A 21,642-nucleotide genomic window follows, 5' to 3' on the forward strand; every position below is an offset into this window, starting at 1 on the left:
TATTTGGTACGTTTCCTTAATTAAAAGATTGTAAAACACCCTAAACTTAACTGTACAGTATATCAGACCACCGAGTCATGAGGACAGTGATTTTGAAAACTAATCTTGTGGTTCCACTTTCAGACCTCCATGGGCCCATGGCTCTCGAGGCCCTGAGCCAGCAGCAGCAGCAGCAGCAGCAGCAGCAGCAGGCAGCCAGGCTGGGCCAGTGGAACGAGGCAGGCCCTTTCCTCCAGGGCGGCGTCGCCTTCCCTCTGCCTCAGCAGCTCGCCCACCTGGCTCAGCCCGGCATGGCTCGATTCCCCCATCAGCTGCTCCGGGCTGCGAGCTGGGGCCTCGGTACCAACATGGAGGACGAGGCTGTAACCTCTGCCACCTCTGGGCCGCCTTTCAACAGGTAACAATGACCCAAAGTTTCTTTAATATGCATTCTTGTTGGTCTGTAACCTATATCTAAAGAAATGTTAGTTTTACTTTTGAACGTGTTATGTATGAAATTGAGTGTGCAGAAGAGCAAACTAAACAAGAGAATTACTTGAAATTGGACTGTAAATATTGCTGTTGAATGTTATTTTGGTTGGTTGCCCTTCAGTTATTGTTGTTTTTTTTCCCTCGCTGCTGCTTGAATGAGTTTGGGTGTTAAATACATTTGTAATTCCCAGGTACCCGGGTCTCTTGAGAGAGATGCCCCCTCAGGAACAGCCTGAACCCAGGGATCCAGCTGAAATGCAGCCTCCACCTCAATCCCGTCTCCTCCAGTACCGCCAGTCTCAGTCCCGTTCCTCAGGTGACCCTTCATCCTCATTGGCCGCCACCTCCAATCATGCTGGCCCTTACCCATCAGGACCCTACTCCCATGACCCAGGCCGTGACATGCTCAATGAAAACCTTCTGAACAACCCAGCTCTGCAGCAGCACCCGGCCAACCCCCTGTATAACGCTGGTAACTACCCACATCAACCCCCTGCCCACTCTGGCAGCCCCCCTTCCTCCCAGGTCAAATACCTTCTGCAAGAGGCCCAGTGGCCCCATGGTGGAGCTGCGTCAGTGAGCCCACCACAGCAGAACCACCTGTTGGGGAACCAGGGTCACAGCCTTCCTTATGCCATGCCCATCATGGCTCATCCAAGCAGGCAGCAGGAGCAAGTCCACCTGATGCAACTTCACCATCAGCACCAGCAGCAGCAGCAGCAGCAGCAACAACAACAGCAGCAGCAGCAGCAACACCAACAACAACAACAACAACAGCAGCAGCAGCAGCAACAACAACAGCAGCAGCAACAACAACAACAACAACAACAGCAGCAGCAGCAGCAGCAACAGCAGCAGCAGCAGCAGCAGCAGCAGCAAAGTCAAGGTCCAGACCAGGAGTCCTACCACCCTCTGTCGCCCAGAACATCAGCAGCCACAGCCCTTCACAATGTAGATGAGGTATGTTTCTTTAATTTTGACTTTTATTTGAGTCATTATAAAGTACATAACATCTGACAATTTGTTTCAAGGCATTTGCAAAAATGTGGCATTTGGTTACATGTTCTCCACCAGTTGTTACAGTTTAGATGATATGATTGGATTAGCCGAGGTGTCTCAAATGCTCATCTCTGTGTTGCATAAAGTAGAGATTTAGCATTTCCTGATAACATCTGAATGATTAAATCTCACACATTTGATAAAGATGCAGAAGGAGAATAACAATGTGTAGCTCAGGTTCTGTGTAACGGGGGAGGAAATGGATTACATGTGTGAACAAGATAAAGTTGTTTACTTATTTTTAGTGGCAAGTTCAATTTGAATAGAAAAATGTAAATAGTGCTGAATGCATAAAGCAGATATTTGGCAAACGCTTGCACAGGAGTGTTCTCTCTTTCATTGATGCCTCCATCACTGAATGAGAAGCTGCTTAAGGGTTTCTTCCTCTTTTAAGGATATTTTGCACACCGTTCTGTCAGGCTAAATCCCTCCCCCATTCCTCTTCCTCATCCATCTCTCCTTCCTATCTGTGCAGTATGAACCAAGAGGTCCGGGCCGGCCCCTCTATCAGCGCCGCATCTCCTCCACCTACCCGGATGATTCGTCTCCAGCCAACGCCCACGCTGCCTTGTCCCAGCAGCCCCAGCCCTGTCCGTCAGACCCCCAGGAACACCCTCATCCACACATACAGCACCATCAGCACCCACACGCCCCCTACGGTTACCCCCCACATGACGTCTGGCCGAGTAACGGCGGAGGCCCCGGTCCTGGTCCGTTCCAGAACATTCCATGTAACGGAGCCGCCACCCTCGCTCAGCACCGGGACTTAATGGGTAGGTTTCAAGATTCAAGGCTTTTATAGCTACAGTGTAGTTATGACAATGACACGCTTAGGTCCCAGGCTCCTCCAACAGTGCAACACAATTAAACAGATAATAGAGCAAGTAAATCAAATCAAATAGAATAGAATAGAAATAGTGCAGAATAGTCTATATACAAGTAATTGGAATAGTAATATATATATAAGTTGCAAAAAGATGAATGTTATGGATGTTCTTTCAAAAGTTCAGCTGTTTAAGTCTGATGGCCGATGTTTCGCCACATGGGCTTTTGTTCCTCAAATACAGAGCTGTTTGAGATGTATTCATGATGTTCCATTCAGGTCTAATTCACTTTGTATCTTTTTGCGGCACCTCTCTTTTTCTCTCCTCCTTTCTTCTTTGTGGGTCCGGCAGCTGCCAAAGCCCTTCGTCAGACGGAGGAGCAGGCGAAGGCCGAGGCCACAGCAGGACAGCAGACGCACCCCCACTCCCTCAACTCCCTTCAGCACCTCGGACAGTTTCCTCCTCTCATGCCCAATAACAAGCAGCAGCAGCAGCAGCAGCCGCCACAGCAGCAGCAGCAGCCGCCACCGCCGCCGCAGCAGCAGCAGCAACCCCCCCCACCCCCCCCACCGCAGGCTCCCGCAGAGGCCAGCCAGGGGGCTCCAAATTTAAGCAAACCACCCACCATGTCCTACGCCAGCGCCCTCCGCGCTCCACCCAAACCCCGAGCTGTTCGCCCTGAACAGGCCAAAAAGAACAGCGACCCCCTCTCCCTCCTACAAGAGCTGAGTATAGGAAGTTCAAATGGTAGCAATGGGTACTATTCCTACTTTAAATAAGTGTCACCTCTCCCACATTATAAGTAAGTACTGAAATATATAAAACAAAAACAAAAAAGGTAAAACTGTTTCTAAAAACACAAAAAAAAATAGTACAAAGTGCATTTATAAATTGTTTCTATCAGTAGGTTTTTTTCTGCATTTTTGTTTCATTTTAACTTTTTATTTGTAACAGTCCTTTTTTCTCCTGTTTCACATATCTGTGAAGAAAATAAGTATATATAATGAATGCATTACCGGTATATATACATACTCATTATGTATATATGAATATATACTTATATTATCTACACTTGTATATGTACGTAATGCTAAAAAAAGTTATAAAAAAAATAAAATATAAAAAGGTGAGATTCGGTTGACCACTTGGCTACCTCCATATTTTTCCTTATTGAAGTTGGTTTTGTTGGTTACTAGAAAAAGTATGTTGACGGTTTTATCACTTTGTATTCCTCAGTTTTGAGTGGACGTTGCGTCTTGATTTTCAAACTACTGTAGTTGTGGTAACGGACAAAAGCTAAGTGGTCAACCGACACAGAAACTACATGGAACAGTGTATAGAAGTAGATACATTTTCCTCTAATCTGTAAATATAAAGAAAATAAAAGACTGAATTGTATGCCACAGACATGTCCTTAAATTCCTGTATCATGCTAGCATTTGCATTATGAATTATTTTTGTTTGTTGGCTTCTGATCCTTAATTCTTAGACATCCTGGAAATAGCTAGGAATTATCTTCAGTAATTTAGTAGTAAATGTGATTGTTTTCAAAAAAATGACAATTTCATATTTTACTTTTCACCAATGTCTCATCAGCAACAAAAGATACAGTGTAAAAAAGTCCGAAAAACAACAACCTCTCAATTCCTCCTTTGTTTGTGTTAAGGATCAGAGAACACCAGACACCACTTTCTATGATAGGATTATCCCAAACTGCTTTGCTTGTGGCCGATTCTCAGTCATTTGATTTCTTTAGTTCGTGTCATCAAAAAGCTACACCACGGAAATGGTTTTAATTACTGCTGACGATATGCAATGTGTTTTGTCACTAATTGACGTTGAGCTTCTTTTGAAAAGGTTGCAGTACTCTGAGGGTTTGTGAAAGTGAAGAGAGTGGTGGGGTCAGTGGTGTGTCATGATGGGTAAGTGGAAACTGAGGGTGTGATCAACACTGCCAGTCAGACGCTTTTGAACACGCTAAATGTGTGCTTTTTTGGTTAAATCAGAAGTATATTGAGACTGTAGAGACATAGAAAATACCCCGACATTTAAAAATACACATGAATTACTCACAAATGTGTTTTCTCAGAGCAGTACTGGATCTTTGTCACCGTAGCAAACAGCGCTCGGATCACTGCTGCTGTAATATGCTCAGCGTAGGTCTCGTAGATGTTTTGTAGCCATGCATTTCCCAGTTTCTTGAATCCCTTCACTTTGTAAGATAGATTTCCCAAAGACCAAAGTCTCTATTTTCTTTAAGACAATCTTTAAATCTCTTTGTCATATAAATAATACACATGCATCTCATCCATTAGCCAATATGTGCTCCAAGTTCTACCAAAAACATTGATCATTGTCAATAAACATCCTCCTTACCATATTTGGGGAATTGTAGATCGTTCGATGGAAGACGTTTTCCCCATCATCCTTTCCAACAGTCTGCTTGAGATTTAACCAAAAAGGTAACAAAGTAAAAGTCACTACACTACAAGCTGTTCAAAGACTGTGCGTGATACGAAGGAATCGGTCACGTCTTATTCGTTGTTATTCAGATAGTTACATTATTCACCTTTTCAGTCCCATTGATATATTAATATTAGAACAGATTGAATAATCTCATTCACTTCAAATCAAAATGAAATGGCTCTGGATGTATTTTACATTTGCGACGTTCAAATGACCTTTTTACCTCTCACCAAAAAAACATGAACATGACACATTCATTTGAGTCCCAAATCTAAAAAGATGTTGAACTATATCTGCCAAGGTTTTTCTTTAATAATAAACGCAATGCTGGAAGCAGTCATCCAGTACTCAATTCTGTTATGCATTTCATTTGAATTGTTAAAATACCACGGCCCCATTTGCAAATCGATAAAGTTGTACCAAAAGCATGGTGCTGTTCGGTGGCTTTCATACGGCAGCGAGTCACCGTTCTGTCTCTTAAAGCGTTCCTCAGATAGCTACATTGCCCTACAGCTATTTACATAGATGTGTTTTTAACACTCAGCGGAGAGCTTCATGTTCTTATTCCTACGTTTTTAAGTTTTCACATTGTCATTCAAAGGCTCAGATCTTTTGACTTGGCGGAAAACAACACATACTTGTAAATATGCATTTTGTAGGTATTTACAAACAAACTTTGGGAGCGCCTCGATTTTGTAGAAGCTGTTCAAAGAAGAGGTATGCCCTTTTTAATTATGCAAAGCAAAAAAAGAATAATCCTAGGAATAATGAACGACAACAATAACCCAGTGGATAGTTGCAACATCTTGTAACCTTTTAGATTGTTTTGATAAGATGGTGTCTGGCTGATTTGACAAAGAGGAGAGTTTCTGTTTTCAGACGACTTATTTCACTGTACAATACATATTGGAAAGTATATGTTGCTGGATTTGTCCTGTATTGTTTTCTCACAACAATCAACATAGATTGATTTCTTTTTGTTAATGTGAAGACTTTTTTTTTCTTTTCATGCATGTTGAGATGACCTGGCTGGTTTTATCCCTGTTTTTATCAGTTTGTATTGATTTGTGAATGAATTAAAAAGTAAAAAAAAAAGAAAAAAAAAAAGTTTATGTTCAACCTTCAGAGACAAATTTTGGTATATTATTTGATGTGTACAATAACTTGTGACATTATCAACAAAAATATTATAATATTTTACTAACATGTCAATCAAATATGTAATGGTCATTTAAGTCCTTTTTTTTCTGCTGTTACTTAGCAGGGCTGAAGCTCAGGTTGCTCCCTGCTGTGTGTCATCTTTACAAAACTTACTTTGCTTAGCAAATGGCTAATCTCTGAAGTTGTGCAATACTAATATTTCACCGCTTCTTCATTTTTATTTATTTTGAAGCAGAAGAGATTGAGCCAAAGACATTTTAAACAGATGTTATTTACAACTTGTCATCAATGCTGATTTGTAAACTTTTAAGACTTTGTTCCAAAAATGAGTTTGCCATGATCTTTACTGTGAAACTAAAGGTCTTTAAGTTGGATTTGAAAATGTTTTCACCTTGCAATATTGAACCATGTTTCATTATATTAATTATTCTCTTTAAAAAAAATCAGTGTTGCCTTTTTAAAGAAAACAAACCAGTTTGTGTGGCACATGGAGAGGGAGCAACCTTTTGCCCAGCCAGTAGAGAGCACTGTGTTAAGCCTTCTATAAACGCCACATCTCTTCCTGTTCTCTGTTGGCTCTCCTCTGTCCCTCCCTCCCTCCCTCGCTGCAGTGAATCAATGGCTCACCTGTTCTCCCAGCCTCCCATTCCCATTGGTTCCTCCCTCGTGGGTACACAAATAATGAATAGATCTGTTTTACTCTTCTTCATTTCAATTGGTGGTGGTTATAATCAAGGATTTAGACTGTGTTTCAAAGGTTTATTTTCTTTTTTTATTTGTTTCTCTATTAAAGTGTTTTTATTGAAACTTCTAGAGTTCTGCCTTTGTTTTTGTAACATCCTCTGCATTAAACAGCAGTAATATAGAATACAGGAATTATTTGGGGGTGTGCCATAGATTGAAGCTGCATCTGTTGTTTCCTTTAGGACTAAAGGCTTGGATCTCAGCCCTTGCAGAAAGAAAGAAAGACAAGAACGTGTCTCCTCTGCAGTGTAGAGCCACTTAATGTTCCTGTGTGGATAGACACTGGATTTAACACTTAAAACCATCTACATAGTTAGAAGTTAGTGTCAGCAGCTGCTCTCCTTTTTGTCTCAACCTAGCCCTAATGTCATGACTAATGAAGGGAAGTTTACTGACAGTTGTTCTAGGGAGACCACATTTAACTAAATGTATGAAATAGTGTGCAGTGTTTGGTCGTAGCTGTATGAATGTGTTGTCGTTTAAAAGGAACCAAAAAAAAGAAAATTTGCAAGACAGTGACGGAGTGAGAGAAGAAATGTGATGCTGATCCTAGACCAGCCAGGGGCATCATGTCGGACAAATGCAGTCTCTGTACAGCCGAAACAACACACACTTGGCATCAACAATCTCACCCCATTGTTTGGTACATGAAAGCAAAGGAAACACAAAAAAGGAAAGAAAAAAAGTTTCCAAAGCTAATTAAGATTTATTTTTGGTTACAAAGAAATAGCCCATAAGAAACACACACAGAATATGCTGCATTCAAAAACATTCAATATTCAGAAAAAACATATAGAAATTAATTTCAACAATTACCATGACAATAGGTATTCTATTTTTGTGTTATTTATTCCACTTTTCCATTCTGTGAAATGAATCTTACAACTCAGTCAAAATAAATACAACTAACTAATTAAATAGACTTGCACTAAACAAACCTATGATGACATTGACGGTTGCTCTTACCAATAGCTGCAGGCTTTTCACATAAATAAACTGTTGCACAGTAGGTAATGTCGATGAAAAAAAATGTTTGCTTGCTTTGTAAAAACGTATGTACATTTGTGTTTTGAATTGACTGGATAGTGAAAATCCATTCTGAAACAAAACTGACACACAGCACAAATACAGAGCATGAGCCTGTGTCAGATGTTATGATCTCCATACACTTCTTTCACACAGAGAAAATGTAGTTGAGCCGATGCAAATACCAATGTGTTTCAATTGGGTCATGATGACGCATGTACAGAACAGAGCATTTTTTGTATCTGTTTGGTTTGTAAGCTGTCAACAAAAAAGTAAAAGGCATTGTATGTGCACCTGCTAGAGCTGAAGCTTGTCCAGCACGGAGTGTGTGGGTGTTTAGCATTCAGCCTACCACACACACACAAACCTGCTCGGTGCATCTGCCTCGCCTGAAATCAGTCGTTTATTCACAAAGGTCTTATTTTAATGGGATTTTAATTAATTTTCAAATCTTAGAAACATAACATTTCAATCTCAACCAAACACATTTTGTTGATACTTCTAGTAAATAATTGATTCCTTGAGCGATCCCATTGAAAAATCAACAGATGAACATTAGATATCTACAAAATATCATACAAAGTGCACTACATCATATCACATTATGTAGATGTCTGGTCTTAACTGTATGAACTATATTCTTAAAATGTCAATGAATCCAATTATATTTACAACTTTTTAACTAAGTCAGGGCATAATGATGTTAAAACCATCTTACAAAACAGTGACTTGATAAATAATTGTTTGCCTTTTCAAGTTATTTGTTTAAATATACCAGCAGTAAAGGAGTAAAAGGCAAAAGTGCTGTTTAGACCAGGTTGGCTCTTTTTGAGAAGTATGGTGGTTTTGAGGCTTCATGTCAGATTTAAGTTGTGATCTCCAACATGAACCCCATCAAAGTGGATTGCTATATTTTACGCTCTAGTAGGACATGCATGACAAGGCGGACATTCATAACTCCGAAAACGCCCCATATTCAAGTTGCTTTATAATTGTAGTGAGGTAAATTTCCCTTCATTGCTATGGTCCATCCACACCCCAAACCAGTTAGTCATCATGACGTTACCATTTTATGGCCTGTTCTTGAATTGAACCTATCCTTGAATATGTACTCAAAACAATAGACACAGTCACTCTCCTCAAATCCTGTAATCATCTGTCCGTCATCACTCCACTTGGTCCTGCTCGGCGTCCATGCAAGTCTCCCATGGATTCCTAGGCATCTGCGGCATGGAGAGAAGCAGGAGGGCAAAGCCAGTGAGAAACAGGAGGACAAATCCAGTACAGGCACACGCGAATGACCAGGAGTAGTAGTATTCGATCCAGATTGTTTCCTCGCTCTCAATCATGCGTTTCACTGATTGACGCATCACCTCCAGTGAGATGAAGCAACAGAGACCTGGTAATGAAGGAAATGTGTACAATTAGTTGGTAGCTCACAAAAATGCTGCAAGATAAATTGAAGTGATGTTGTTTTACTGAGCCCACCTGCAAATGCATAAAACATGCCAGCAGGTTTAAGGAGGTAGTCTCTTCCTTTGCCTTTTGCCGGTACATGATCCCATCAGACACAGAGAGCCAAAGATCATGAAGGCTAGACTGAAGATGGAGATGGCTGCAGCTGAGATGTTATACTCTGGAAAGAAAGAAAGAAAGAATGTAAACGTGGTGTTTTTAATACATTTCTTTTTTCAATCAAAAGACCCCAATCATTATGTTATTTCAAATGGCCACGTTTTTTTTTTTTATTGTATGAAACCAAAAACACCACATGTACTTTTCAAAGCGGTGTTTTGTTTTGTGGAACAATTTTCCATGTGTGTGTTTTTTGATGTTCTTATTCTTCATTAGTATCAGGTTAGGATTACAGAATAAGGCTTGCCTATTCTAGATGTGTCTGATCATCAACAAATGCATGGTTCATCCCTCATTCTCCACAAGTGTTTACTTTTTACATATTAAGATTTTCCTTATTATGTCATGCACTTCAGTTTGTAGAAACGTAACAAAAAAAAGTAAAAATTGCATTTATTCATTACTATTTCCCGTGGGATATTGCCAATTGCTGGTTTAGAGAGCTTTTCTACATTCTAATTACATTTCTGTTCCCACATTCATGGTTATGCAGGGAAAGGCACCCAGTTCAACAGTGTATCTAACTGAAAATACACATAAGGTTTTGGCTTCATATACATTACTTGTAATTAGAATTCAATGTTATTTTTTGGCTTTTGAACAGATATTTTGACTGCAACAAACATATCGTATTCCACCAAACTTGCTTTAAAGGCATTCATCTTTACAAGCAACATTCAAATATACTTTATGAATGTAATTTGTTTACAGATATCAGGCGTTTGTGTAATAAGAACTGCATCTGGCTTGTTTTCCCAATCAGAGGGTGGATATGATGTGAGGCCTTTGATCTGCCGCCTGTTCGCCTGTGAACCAGGCCCAGGGGACAGGCGCTCCTTTGGGGGAGAGAGCCTTCATCTTCTGCTGGCAGGGGAGCATGGGCCGCACCTTACACGCTACGTTCTCTGAGATAGGCTACTGCTTGTCTGTCGAGCTTGTCAGCCAGTCGGAAATCCCAACGTTTCTCTACACTAAGAGCAATGTAAAAATCCAAAAATACCAGTGGTTGTATTAACTCATGTAGCCTATAGTTATTTTTCTCTTTTTACACTAGAATCCAGGGAGTAATTCTACTGGAAGTACTATTTTGCAGTACAGCATTAGCATCTACAATATGCGCCCATTTCAATGCAAGTTGACATGAGAAGTATACCATTTTGTACTTTAACCATTATTTTTTAAGTAACTTTTTGTAAACTTTGTCTTGGAGTTCGAGGAAGAGCCTGTGCAGTTTGCTGCTGCCTAAGTAGGCACCTAACTTACAAGCAGCGTAAGCTAACACTGCTTTGCTAAGTTAGCTAATGTCATGTGCTTTCATAAGGGCTACAGTATCTGTGGCTGATGATTGGGCAACCTAATAACAACAAAGTGAACATCATTCACTTGGCATCCCAAACAGAACTCATTCAATAAATGTCAGTCTTCTTTGCTAACAGTGACAGCTAGTGATTAAGACAAATGCGCCGTGCTTCAATCAGCAATTGCAATTAGCGCATGTTTTGTCTGCTCTAAGAGAGAAGACAGTTTTCCAACATGTGACGGAACAATACAGTTTGTTTAGACATTTTAACTTCTTAACTTAAGTTTATAAAACATTTGAAGAACCTCTTAATGCCCAGATCCATACCAACATCTCTTTTGCACTGCATTGCAGGCACGTGCACACATAGACCTCAAAGTGGGCTTGAGCCCCTGCCCTTTCTTTCCTCCAGAGAAAGTGCCCTTTTTATGGGGTGCTTTTTATTTTATTTTTTTAAATAAATGAATATGTATCTACTGCTGTTTGCGCACACTTTCCAAAAATATATTGCTTGAATAAAAATGAAAAATCAGGTAGGGAGATTAGACTGTGAAGTTCCGCTGCTCTCTCTCCCTCCCTCCCTCCACGTCTGGCGCACAGCGGTGCGGACATCGGCAGTCCCTTCAGACAGACAGGTAGCAGCACCTCCGACTTTACTGTCCCACATTATGCCGGCTTTACTTTGTTTATTTTGAAGGTGAGTGGTGATGAACAAATGACTAAGCTGCCGGTGTGTGAAAGACACACTCAGAAGCCAAATTGAGAAGGACATTCCTGTTATCCACAGTGAAGTAATACACATCTACATGGACATGGCCCCCAGAAGGTTGCTGCTGTAAGGGAGGAAGGAGAGACAGCAAGTGAAGACACAAAAGCATATTTAACAACTTCCAAGAAAGATACAAGATACAAAGAAAGTTAGTAACAAAATAAGTTATTAACATAATATTTAATTTCAGATTTCAAGCAGTGGCGGTTCTATGGGATGGCACGGGGTGGCAGCTGCCACCTCAGAAAAATGCCTTGCCACCCCAGTTGGCAGCTTTGTTTTGAAATAAAAGTTGTGGCTCATCGGACATTTATGAGAGAAAATCTCTAATGTCCGAGTGCAAGTGAATGCAGCACAAGACGCAAGCTTTGTGACCCCTGTGATTGGCGGCGATTTCATTTGAACGGGACAGCGCAAAACGAGAAGCATTTCGGATCCAAGTAGACAGAAGGAATTATGTATTTGCGGTCTACAATGACAGAGAAGAGCCTGTCAAGTGTGACTGTACTCATGGAATCAAAACGCACCATAGCTTTAAATCTTAATAAGTTTGTGAGGCGTTTTGCTGAACAAGATGGTAATCGCCACATTCAGCTGTTATATTATAGACATCTCAACTTGATGCTCTGCTTACGGATGACTCGATGAGCATAATAAACTGTTAAGATGATAAGATGACCTTGCGTGTGTATAACATTTTTCTTCTTTGTGGGGGTCTGCCCCTGCCCCCCAAAATGTCTGTGCACGTCCCTGCTGCATTGCATTTCATATTTCTTCATTCGAAAAATGTCTCTCACATTGAAGTTTTTGTTAGGAATTGTATTTGACAATTCCTATGCTAATGTTTTTTAAAACACTCACAATGTGCCTCAGGGACATGCACTCTACAGTACATTCAACATTTCAGAGCTGTGTGTGAGTGTGTGTTACATTACATTACATTTAGCTGACGCTTTTATCCAAAGCGACTTACAATAAGTGCATTCGACCAGGAAGATACAACCTTGAAGAAAACAGAATCATATAAGTACATCAGGTTTCATAGAGCCAAACATTTCAAGTGCTACTCAACTGGCTTTAGATAAGCCAGCCCTTTATTAGTATATAAGTGCTTTGTTAGTAATTCAATCGCTCGAAGTGGAGTCGAAAGAGATGAGTTTTCAGTCTGCGCCGGAAGATGTGTAAGCTTTCTGCTGTCCTGATTTCAATGGGGAGCTCATTCCACCATTTTGGAGCCAGGATAGCAAACCCACGAGTTTTTGCTGATGGGAACTTGGGTCCCCCTCGCAGTGCGGGTGCAGCGAGCTGTTTGGCTGATGCAGAGCGGAGTGCACGTGCTGGGGTGTACGGTTTAACCATGTCCTGGATGTAGGAAGGGCCAGATCCATTCGCAGCATGGTACGCAAGTACCAGTGTCTTGAAGTGGATTCTAGCAGTTACTGGAAGCCAGTGAAGGGAGCGGAGGAGCGGCGTGGTGTGGGAGAATTTTGGAATTTTGTGTGTGTGTTTGTTCCATCTTCTATTCCGAATTCCATCTTCCATTCCTTCTATCCTTTCTCCAGTGACCCTGTTACATCTCTGGTTGTATTGAGGCCCAGCCAACGCATGTTGTATGACAGCTCTCACATGTAATGTGCATTAGGGGGGAAGAACATGTGGAGCACTGTCACACTCAATTATTTGGGTGTTAATGCAAATAGTCTTGTGCATATAGTTCCACGCACCCCCCTAACCTAAACTCAGAGATGCTAATGCGAGAATATATAGGTAGCCAACCCCTTACTCGTCATCTAAAACACACACACACACACACACACACACACACACACACACACACACACACACACACACACACACACACACACACACACACACACACACACGCTGATGGCCTAGCCCTTGAGAGACACACCGCAAGTTTGCTGGAATGATTGCAGCACTGACCTAAGTTCCCTGTAGTGTTATTCACTCTTGACTGAGCCATTTGGCAGTACCATAATGGTGTATAAGGTTGAATGAACATAGTAGATGTGCATCACCACAGGCACAGCCATACAGTTAGATTGTTATCCACCACAGGGAGTTCACCAGAAGAAAAATACATGAGATGCTACTGCCAGCACATATGGGCTCTTTTTTGCTATTTATAGTCTAGACTTTTGGCCAGTTTGATAGAGAAAAAGTATATTGCCTTTAACCAAGGACTTCTTCATGTTCTATGTGACGTTTTGTCATTGACAGCCAGTCCAGCTGTGAAACCTATGACTGTTATGCAGTCAGAAGTGTAACATGAATGAAGATCTGAACCCACAGAAAGCAGCAGCAGCAGCAGGTAAGGTCTGTAGGGAATATGTGATGCAGTCAGTTTGATGTTTAACTTCACACAGACTAGGATGTCCTAGTGTTGCAAGGAACATAGTTTCAAAAATGAATATCTCCTCTTTTCATGTGTAGACAGGATGGGTTGAAAATACCACAATATGGGAACCCTTAACAGGAACCTACCTTTTTGTGTTTTATAATCAAATATTTCAGCATCCTGCCCGGGAGTGAAGTGTCTGAAGTAAGTGCAGTTTTCCTCTGTGAAAAGATAAAACAATTGGATTTAGTTAAAAATTAAAATTACATTGGTTCATTTTTTTGGCCACTAGGGGACAGCACAACAATCAGTTAACACCCATTAACATATTGTCATCATATAAAGTTGAAATTGCCTTGTCTCCTTTCTTTGCTAGCTAGATACAGTAGATAGATAGATGGATAGATAGATAGATGGATAGATAAATAGATAGATGGATAGATAGATCAATAGATAGATGGATAGATGGATAGATAGATGCATAGATTGTCAGGGTTGAGTGAAGCAGGCAGGACCCAAATGCAGATTTACACAGAAAATACCTTTATTTCAAGGCTAACAACAGAACACAGTCAAGACAAACAGACACAGGAGGGCAAACACAGAGACAAGAATCAACAGACAAGACAGGGGGTGAACACTTTTCAAAATAAAAACAGGAAACCAGAGACAGACAAAACACAACACAGACCGTGACATAGATAGTAATATAGATGCATAGATAGATAGATGGATGGATAGATAGATACGTTATTGTCAAGCTTTGCGTCACATACATTTTCACCATAAATATCATATCAATATGATACTTTAAATACTTCTCACTGACTCAGATCTATCTTACATTGTTTTTCTAAAAAGGGTCTCACAGGTTCACACCACCGGGATAGTATTAACACTGTAATGGTTGCATGATGCAATGCAGACCCTGGCGTGCAATCTGTGGTTTGACTTTCAGAGTACAATGGTTACAGGCTACAGCAGACATTTCAATCAATTATTTCTGGGCAGACAAGGTGTTAAACCTAAGGGATTTGCACAACTCAAGGCAGGCCGCGTTATGTGATCCCAGGCTGGTTTAGTTGTGTCAATACTCCTCCTTTTAAATCTCCTTCATAATTAATTCATATAATCTGGCATACATATTAAAAGTAGTTGCTCACACTTAAAATCTGAGGCCTTACTTTAAACAATATGTTTCTGAAAGCGGAATTATGTCTTGACAATAAAACAAATACATGGGTTTGGATTATCATATGTGGAAAGGGAGTGAGAACATACAGTATGAATACATGTAATGTCAGATCAGTCATTTATTTCACACCACAAAGTGCACATCACTGATCTTGGTTTTGCTATGAAGTCTCATGCCCCCAATGCCTGGGTTTAATCCCCTTCTACATACAGTCTCACCATGGGACATGAGTGAAATGCTTTCATGTGGAAATATGTAGTTCTGTATGATATCGGATAACGGTAAGAGCTTGATGCCCTGTGCTGGTATGGTATTCCTTTTCCTCCATGAAGATAAGCTAAAGGGGATGTCAGATGGCTCTTCTAGGTAATAGCACAGTGTAATTGGTTTTAATAGGCACAACAAATATTTCTGAATCATATTTTTCCAAGCCAAGTCAACAATGCAATGTTTACAAAAACCTCCTTTGAAATTACACAAATTGACGCTGTGCCAACATTATTTTTGCAGACAAAAATATGACTACAGGGACTGGCCATGAAACAACTGAGTGTGTTACTTAGCAACAAGCTCCAGTGTAGAAAATAGATAGAAAGGGTGTGGTAGAGGTTTGTCAACAAGTTGTACATCTGAGCTTTCATTCAAAAAGGAGGCTGAAAAATATCTTTGAACTTCACTCATTCACCAAAACTGTGAATATCCATGTTTTTAAGTGAATGCAAATCCAGCCCTCATTCTTCTTTGCTATGACAACTATATCAATGGTAGGAAACATAGTCTCATGTGTGGAGGATTATTTTTATTTTTAAGGCGCAGCAAAATATAATACCAGCATTTATAAAACCTTGGAGTGGTAACTTTGAGCTCATTATCTATCTAAAGCAGCTTTTTCCCCACATGTGACTGAATGCGTGTTGCCTAATTACACCTTTTATGTACCAATCTTTTCAGTGCAATGACAAATATGTGTACAAGCTGGTGATCATATATCAATCTGTATTCATGTAGAAGCATTGCCGCTACAGGCAAATACAAAAATACCCACACACACACACACACACACACACACACACACACACACACACACACACACACACACACACACACACACACACACACACTACTGCACCACTTGTTGCTGGTCCTTGATCTGCTATGCTCTGCTGACAAGCTCTGTTAAGCCTCTCTCGTTCCTGATGGGGATATCAGTCATCTTTCCGCAGATCAGCAGAGGACATTGGATTGACAGCCCTTCTGCATCAAATCCCACTTTTTATAGCTTTTATAGTCTAATCATTTTGTTTATGAACGAAGACTGGCCCAGACCTCTGAGCTCGACTTTTTGTTTTGCCACGCTATCCTCCTCCTACTTAGGTCTACCAGCAAAGTGGAAATAACTTTGTATTACGTTGTTGTGTCAACACAAGTATCATTCATGTGCGAGCAAAATGTGTTGATTTTGCTCCCTAGCCTTAACTTTTTATTCAAAAGGATTCAAAGTTCAAACTTCATTGTCATATTATGATTGAAAATGATTAAGTTCAAAACACAACATAAAAACACACACCCATAAAAGACTACACAATTAAGTTAAAACACAAACAATTCCATAAAAGAATAAGAGCAAGTGTGCAAAACTGCCTAGAAAATACTGACAGTGTATGTGGCCGAAATATAATTCAAGTATATTACATTCAAAACTCAATACATGTTTACTTCTTGTGCCTGTTGGACTCTTTGCATTTGAGCACATTCCAATCATGTAAACTGGAGCTTTGATGCAGCTATAAACCCACAGAAGCATTTGGAAATATGTCTATCTATATAAGTGTTAAAGACTTCACTGGCAATTCCCATCCCCTTATACGAACCATCCCTGGATTGGTAGGTAATTTGAGTGGCTGTAAAAGTGAAATACCAGTGGTACTACCACTTGCCATGCATGGGACCATGCATCCCATCCCCCGACAGTGTAAAGTTATTTGAGTGACTGTGTGAGCTGCACGGAGTCATAAGGCTTCAGGAAGGTCTCTTAGGAACAGGTTGGTGTGAAAGCGGGCCTCAGAGCTATGCCTGACTCTTCCATGCGGCCCCGTCACTCAGAAGACCGCTGCCCTTGGCGCGAACACTTGACCCTCACATCCTCCGCCCAAGACAGCTGAGTATTTACGTGGTCTATATATATCACCAAAACAACTGCTTGCTGAGCAGTTTTCACACGTTTATTTAAAAAAACACACCCTTTCTGTTCCATGAAATTTCGGTTACATTAAAGTAATTGCTCTTCTTTGTACTGTATGCCTTTGTACAGGAGGTGCTTTGTAACATCGTTAGTGTTGCCTTTTTACAGCCAACGGCAGTTCAGAACACCAGTATTAAAAATGATCACAATATGAAAAGAAATACAACTCTGACTAGCTCTCAGGTTAATTTGGTTCACATGGGACTTTCTTTATTTGAGCTGACACATAATGTTAGTTATCTCACCATCTGCATTTTGTCAGCAGTAGAACTAAGCAACAACTCAATCCATATTTTCCAGATGAGTGTCTCACAGCGAGAGGGACCTCCTCACATACTTTTCAAGTTCTGCTTTGTATCAGGAAATGACACCACCTCTGAGGATGTGATAAACAATAATGTTCCTGTCCAAATACAGCTATTGGGCCGGGAGAAACCCCAGGAGATGGATGGATTTATTTACTTTTTAAATAAAGACTAACAAGGTGGCCATTATCAATCACATGTAATGTTGAAACCATAAGAGCCAATAGTCGTTACTCAGGAGCAAGTAGTGTCTTTGCAATGCATCAAATATAATATAATATTTAAAAATCTCACCTTCCAAAAATGTATATATAACCATTATCGGTATATGTGTATGTGCAGATGAAAAGCTCATGAAACATTTGTTATATCTTTACAGACTGAGGAATTCCCTGCATGCCTGTGGGCAGAGCTGATTTAGCATATTCAGCACATGCCTGCCGTGTCTGCACCAATGTACCACCCTCACATTTCAGCCGCTCCGAGAATGGCCCTGCAGTTCAGACAGTGTCTGGGATTCCCAAAGGTTTAGGAGCCGCCATAAGTTGGGAGATATTTTTGGGAGATTCGTTTAGCTTTGTGTGTTGGACAAATTTGGTGGGGAAGTCCAGGCTAATTTACATAAAGCAACATGCAGGGTCAGATAACAATCAAGAGTTAGATAGTGTTTCCTCAGAAGAGTGACTAACATCATATGTTATTGAGAAGGAAGTAACTGTTGGACAGCAACTGCTCAATACTGTTAACATCCTTTTTATTCAGATGCAGTCTGTATTTTATTCTAACAGCTGTAAGAACATTTGGTGTCATGGAAAGTTTCATTTGAGAGATTCATAGCAAAAATGTGTTTTACTTGGATACAATCTGACCACATTAGGTTTGTTTACATTAATTTAGGTATGAATACCACTAAATCCATTTCATTATTGTATTCCAAGTTAGGAGAAGTTGGGTGGAGAAGATTAAGAGGAGTTAGAAATAAAGTGATATAATAAATGACCGGAGACACTGACTTTACAGAAAAGTCAATATTTATGATATGTTGGAAAAGTAATTATTCGTATTTGTTAAACTACATGGGATTTAGCGCTACACAGAAATAAATATTTTACATATTTCCTCAGCTGTGTTGTGTATTCACTAAATGGGGCCTATAAAATCAAATTTCACCAAATGGAGTACTAAGTCCAAGTACCCTAAATTGCATTTAAGTACATTATGTTCTTAGTTACTTTCCATTAATGACAGTGAATTCCCTGAGAAACTTCTATAGAGTGTATACAGGCACCTATATGTGTTATAGATCATCAATGGTCAATGCTTTTTTTAAACTGATGAATACCTCTTTAAACAGACAGCAGGCACCAACCAGTAAACTGTGAACTCAGCTGTTGTGGTGTTTGGTGTTTGCTCAGAGAGAGCCTCCTGGGACTCCATGGCTCATGTTCTGTAGATGCCAAATATCTACTGTGATCTGGTTAAGTCCTTACAGCGACTGATAGTGAAAGCATCCTGCTGTTCACCCTGAATGTCTAGTTTGTTCAAAGGAGTGTCAGTCCGCCATCACCCAGCTGACTGAGGCCCAGTGGCAGATAGAAAACCCCTTATGATATATAATCATAACATAAATTCAGAGACTCATGCATGCATTACACTGGGGTACTTCTACACCACTGATGACTGACCACATGAATCATCTAATGAAATCCTGTCAGTATGTAGAATCCTGCCAGCTGCTTAAAAAAAAAGTTGATTACATTATGGAGACTGCATGCATGTAACCCAAAATAGGACCTTTTTTCTGTTTCACGAGGAACTGTATGGCAGTTAAACATGTCATATGACATATCGAGTGATCTTGCATCAGGCCCTCTATTCTTAGAAGCCCAAACCCCAGAGCTGTGGGCCGGATTGCACCGAGGCACCTCACAGTCACATACAAATTATATTCCAACAGTAATTTCATTTTATATGCCAGTTACAGGAAGGTTTTGCTCAGTTGTTTTCTCTTACCTCCAGGCAGGCTGATGGGTCCACAGCCATGCCCCTGTACAAAGTTCTCTTCGCTGATATAGATGTACTTCTTGCACAGCTTCCACAGGCCAAAGTGGGCCGCCTCGCAGGTCTCATTGACTCTCTCCACCCTTGGGCTGAGCACTGCCCAGTGGTCCGTTACCACCGCAGTGAACATGCAAGCCATACCTACTATCAGCACGAAAATGGCAATCTTTATCTTTGTGCGCTTCTGCATGTTTCCAGGTGATGAGATTTCTGCTCAGTGAATATTCTTCCCCTGATAAGTTACAAAAGAAATCTATAAAAATGACTGTTCTGCAATGTGAACACACTGGTCTGTGTCCCAGGGGCTTCTTTCCTCAGTGACTGCAGCAAGCTTCCCACAAAGTCTCTTCTCCTTTTTCTCTCTCCGCCTAAGACTAGTGTCTTCTCTCCCCCTGTCGCAGATCTCTGCCTCTGGTTCGAAGGGAAATGGGCCAGACTGCTCTGTCCTAGATTCAAGTCCCCTTCTCCTACTGACTATGAGTCGCTGTACAACTGTGGGGCTGCAAGTTTAGACTCACAGCTGTTGAGGTAGATCAAGAAAGTTGATGACCAAATCAACTGTCGGCCATGGGAGGCAGTGGGCTTTGGGGTGCTGCATGTGTTGGTGGGCGTTTTGATGCTATAAATGTGACCGGTGAGTCAAGTTGTCATACTGTCTGCTTATCTGGTTACAGTGCCAGTGGGTAGAGATGTGAAATGTGTGATAATAAGTGAACCCACCTAAACAGTTGAACTTATCCAAATGAACAGACAACTTTCAAAATGAATGTTTCAGCATTGTGAAAACACTTTCCCTTTTTTTGTTTGGCCACTTATCAAGAGTGGCTGTGTATTCACTCTGTGCCTCGCTACGGCTTCGCCTCATATGGATTTGGCTTTGTAAACAATTTATAAGGAGAAAGTGGATGTGTTTATAGAGAGCAGCAGCAAGGCTCCAGCTGTCAGACAATAGTAAAGTTGCCCTGATGGTACATTTAAGTAATTTCTGTTAAAACTATGAGTTATTGTCCAAAAACAAAATGTTCCTCTATTGAGGCGTTCAATGTGTCATCTCTACAGTACCAAGGTAAATTGTTTCTTCACTGTTTCTCCTCACTTGTGTGAACATCTCAAAAACATTTTTAAAGGTGAAATGAGTAAGAACACCTCCTGACTGCTGTCTTTCTGTTTAAAAGTGATCTGTTTTACAGCAAAACACACAGTTTATGTGATTGTACTCGTGAATATACAGTAAGTGGATAAGTCACAACAATCTCAAAGGCCAACAAAGGCCAACAATGCCAAAGAAGGAAACATTTACAGTTGTGCCAATAAAATATCTACCTGCAAATGAGGCTACAAATATCATTTAAGTTACAGACAATCATGTGGTGGGACTTAATACATTGAATTTATTTGAGTTCACTGTTACTCCATGATATGAAAAAATGGCCAATAAAACAAAATTCTGCAAGTATAATGTACAGCCTGTTAAAGAAATATACCTTTAAAATAATTGATTCCCACAAACATATACTGTATGTGTTGCTAATCTTTTTGAGTTGCCTGCCTACCTTGTCTACTTCTCATTGCCCATTTGAAATGATTGAATCGGCTCCATTCTGCTTCTGCTGTTTTTAACACAGCAGATACAAACTTCAACAGTTATTCATGTAAACAATTAAATGACTGCTAACTGAATGCCATTTAGCCGCTATGATTTCAGGTTCCTAGTATTGTGCATGCTGATTTACTCTTATTTGGAAAACTGGAGCATGCTTAGTGTTATTAGCATAACCTGTGCTATCCTACTATGACACATTAATGTCTGCTGTATAACAGAGCATAATGTTCACAGTTTGGGAAAAATTGTGAGTTGGAAAACAATCCCTTATCCTTAGATTCTTGTGCTAACCAGAGATGTATTAATTTCTTTAACCACTGCACTGTAAGAGCTCATGTCTAAGTGTTACATCATCCCATCAAAAATGTGGCTAGTTGAAAGAAAAATAACCCAACAAAATTCACCAAGAAAAAATGACCTGC

The 21,642-nt window shown here is 40.4% G+C and overlaps 2 protein-coding genes across 2 annotated transcripts in view; one reads left to right on the forward strand and one right to left on the reverse strand.

Annotated features, from left to right (window-relative positions):
• The window catches only part of helz (helicase with zinc finger), a 59,462-nt gene extending 52,670 nt beyond the window's left edge, over nucleotides 1-6,792 (forward strand). Inside the window, exons 32-35 of the mRNA XM_010779283.1 lie at nucleotides 124-397; nucleotides 663-1,431; nucleotides 2,006-2,303; nucleotides 2,706-6,792. Of these exons, the coding sequence (XP_010777585.1) occupies nucleotides 124-397; nucleotides 663-1,431; nucleotides 2,006-2,303; nucleotides 2,706-3,133 (1,769 nt within the window). The 3' untranslated portion in view covers nucleotides 3,134-6,792. The remainder of the gene's footprint in view (nucleotides 1-123; nucleotides 398-662; nucleotides 1,432-2,005; nucleotides 2,304-2,705) is intronic.
• A 619-nt stretch (nucleotides 6,793-7,411) lies between these two features.
• Nucleotides 7,412-20,142, reverse strand: LOC104952462 (voltage-dependent calcium channel gamma-1 subunit). Its single transcript, XM_010779284.1, is given in 5 exon segments — nucleotides 7,412-9,150; nucleotides 9,240-9,291; nucleotides 9,293-9,387; nucleotides 13,961-14,035; nucleotides 19,570-20,142. Coding segments are annotated over 5 exon segments (693 nt in total). The 5' UTR covers nucleotides 19,808-20,142; the 3' UTR covers nucleotides 7,412-8,917.
• Nucleotides 20,143-21,642: the final 1,500 nt, after the last annotated feature.

The sequence above is a fragment of the Notothenia coriiceps genome, unplaced genomic scaffold (genome assembly GCF_000735185.1).
Source record: "Notothenia coriiceps isolate Sejong01 unplaced genomic scaffold, NC01 NC01_scaffold00020078, whole genome shotgun sequence".
NCBI classification, from domain to species: domain Eukaryota; kingdom Metazoa; phylum Chordata; class Actinopteri; order Perciformes; family Nototheniidae; genus Notothenia; species Notothenia coriiceps.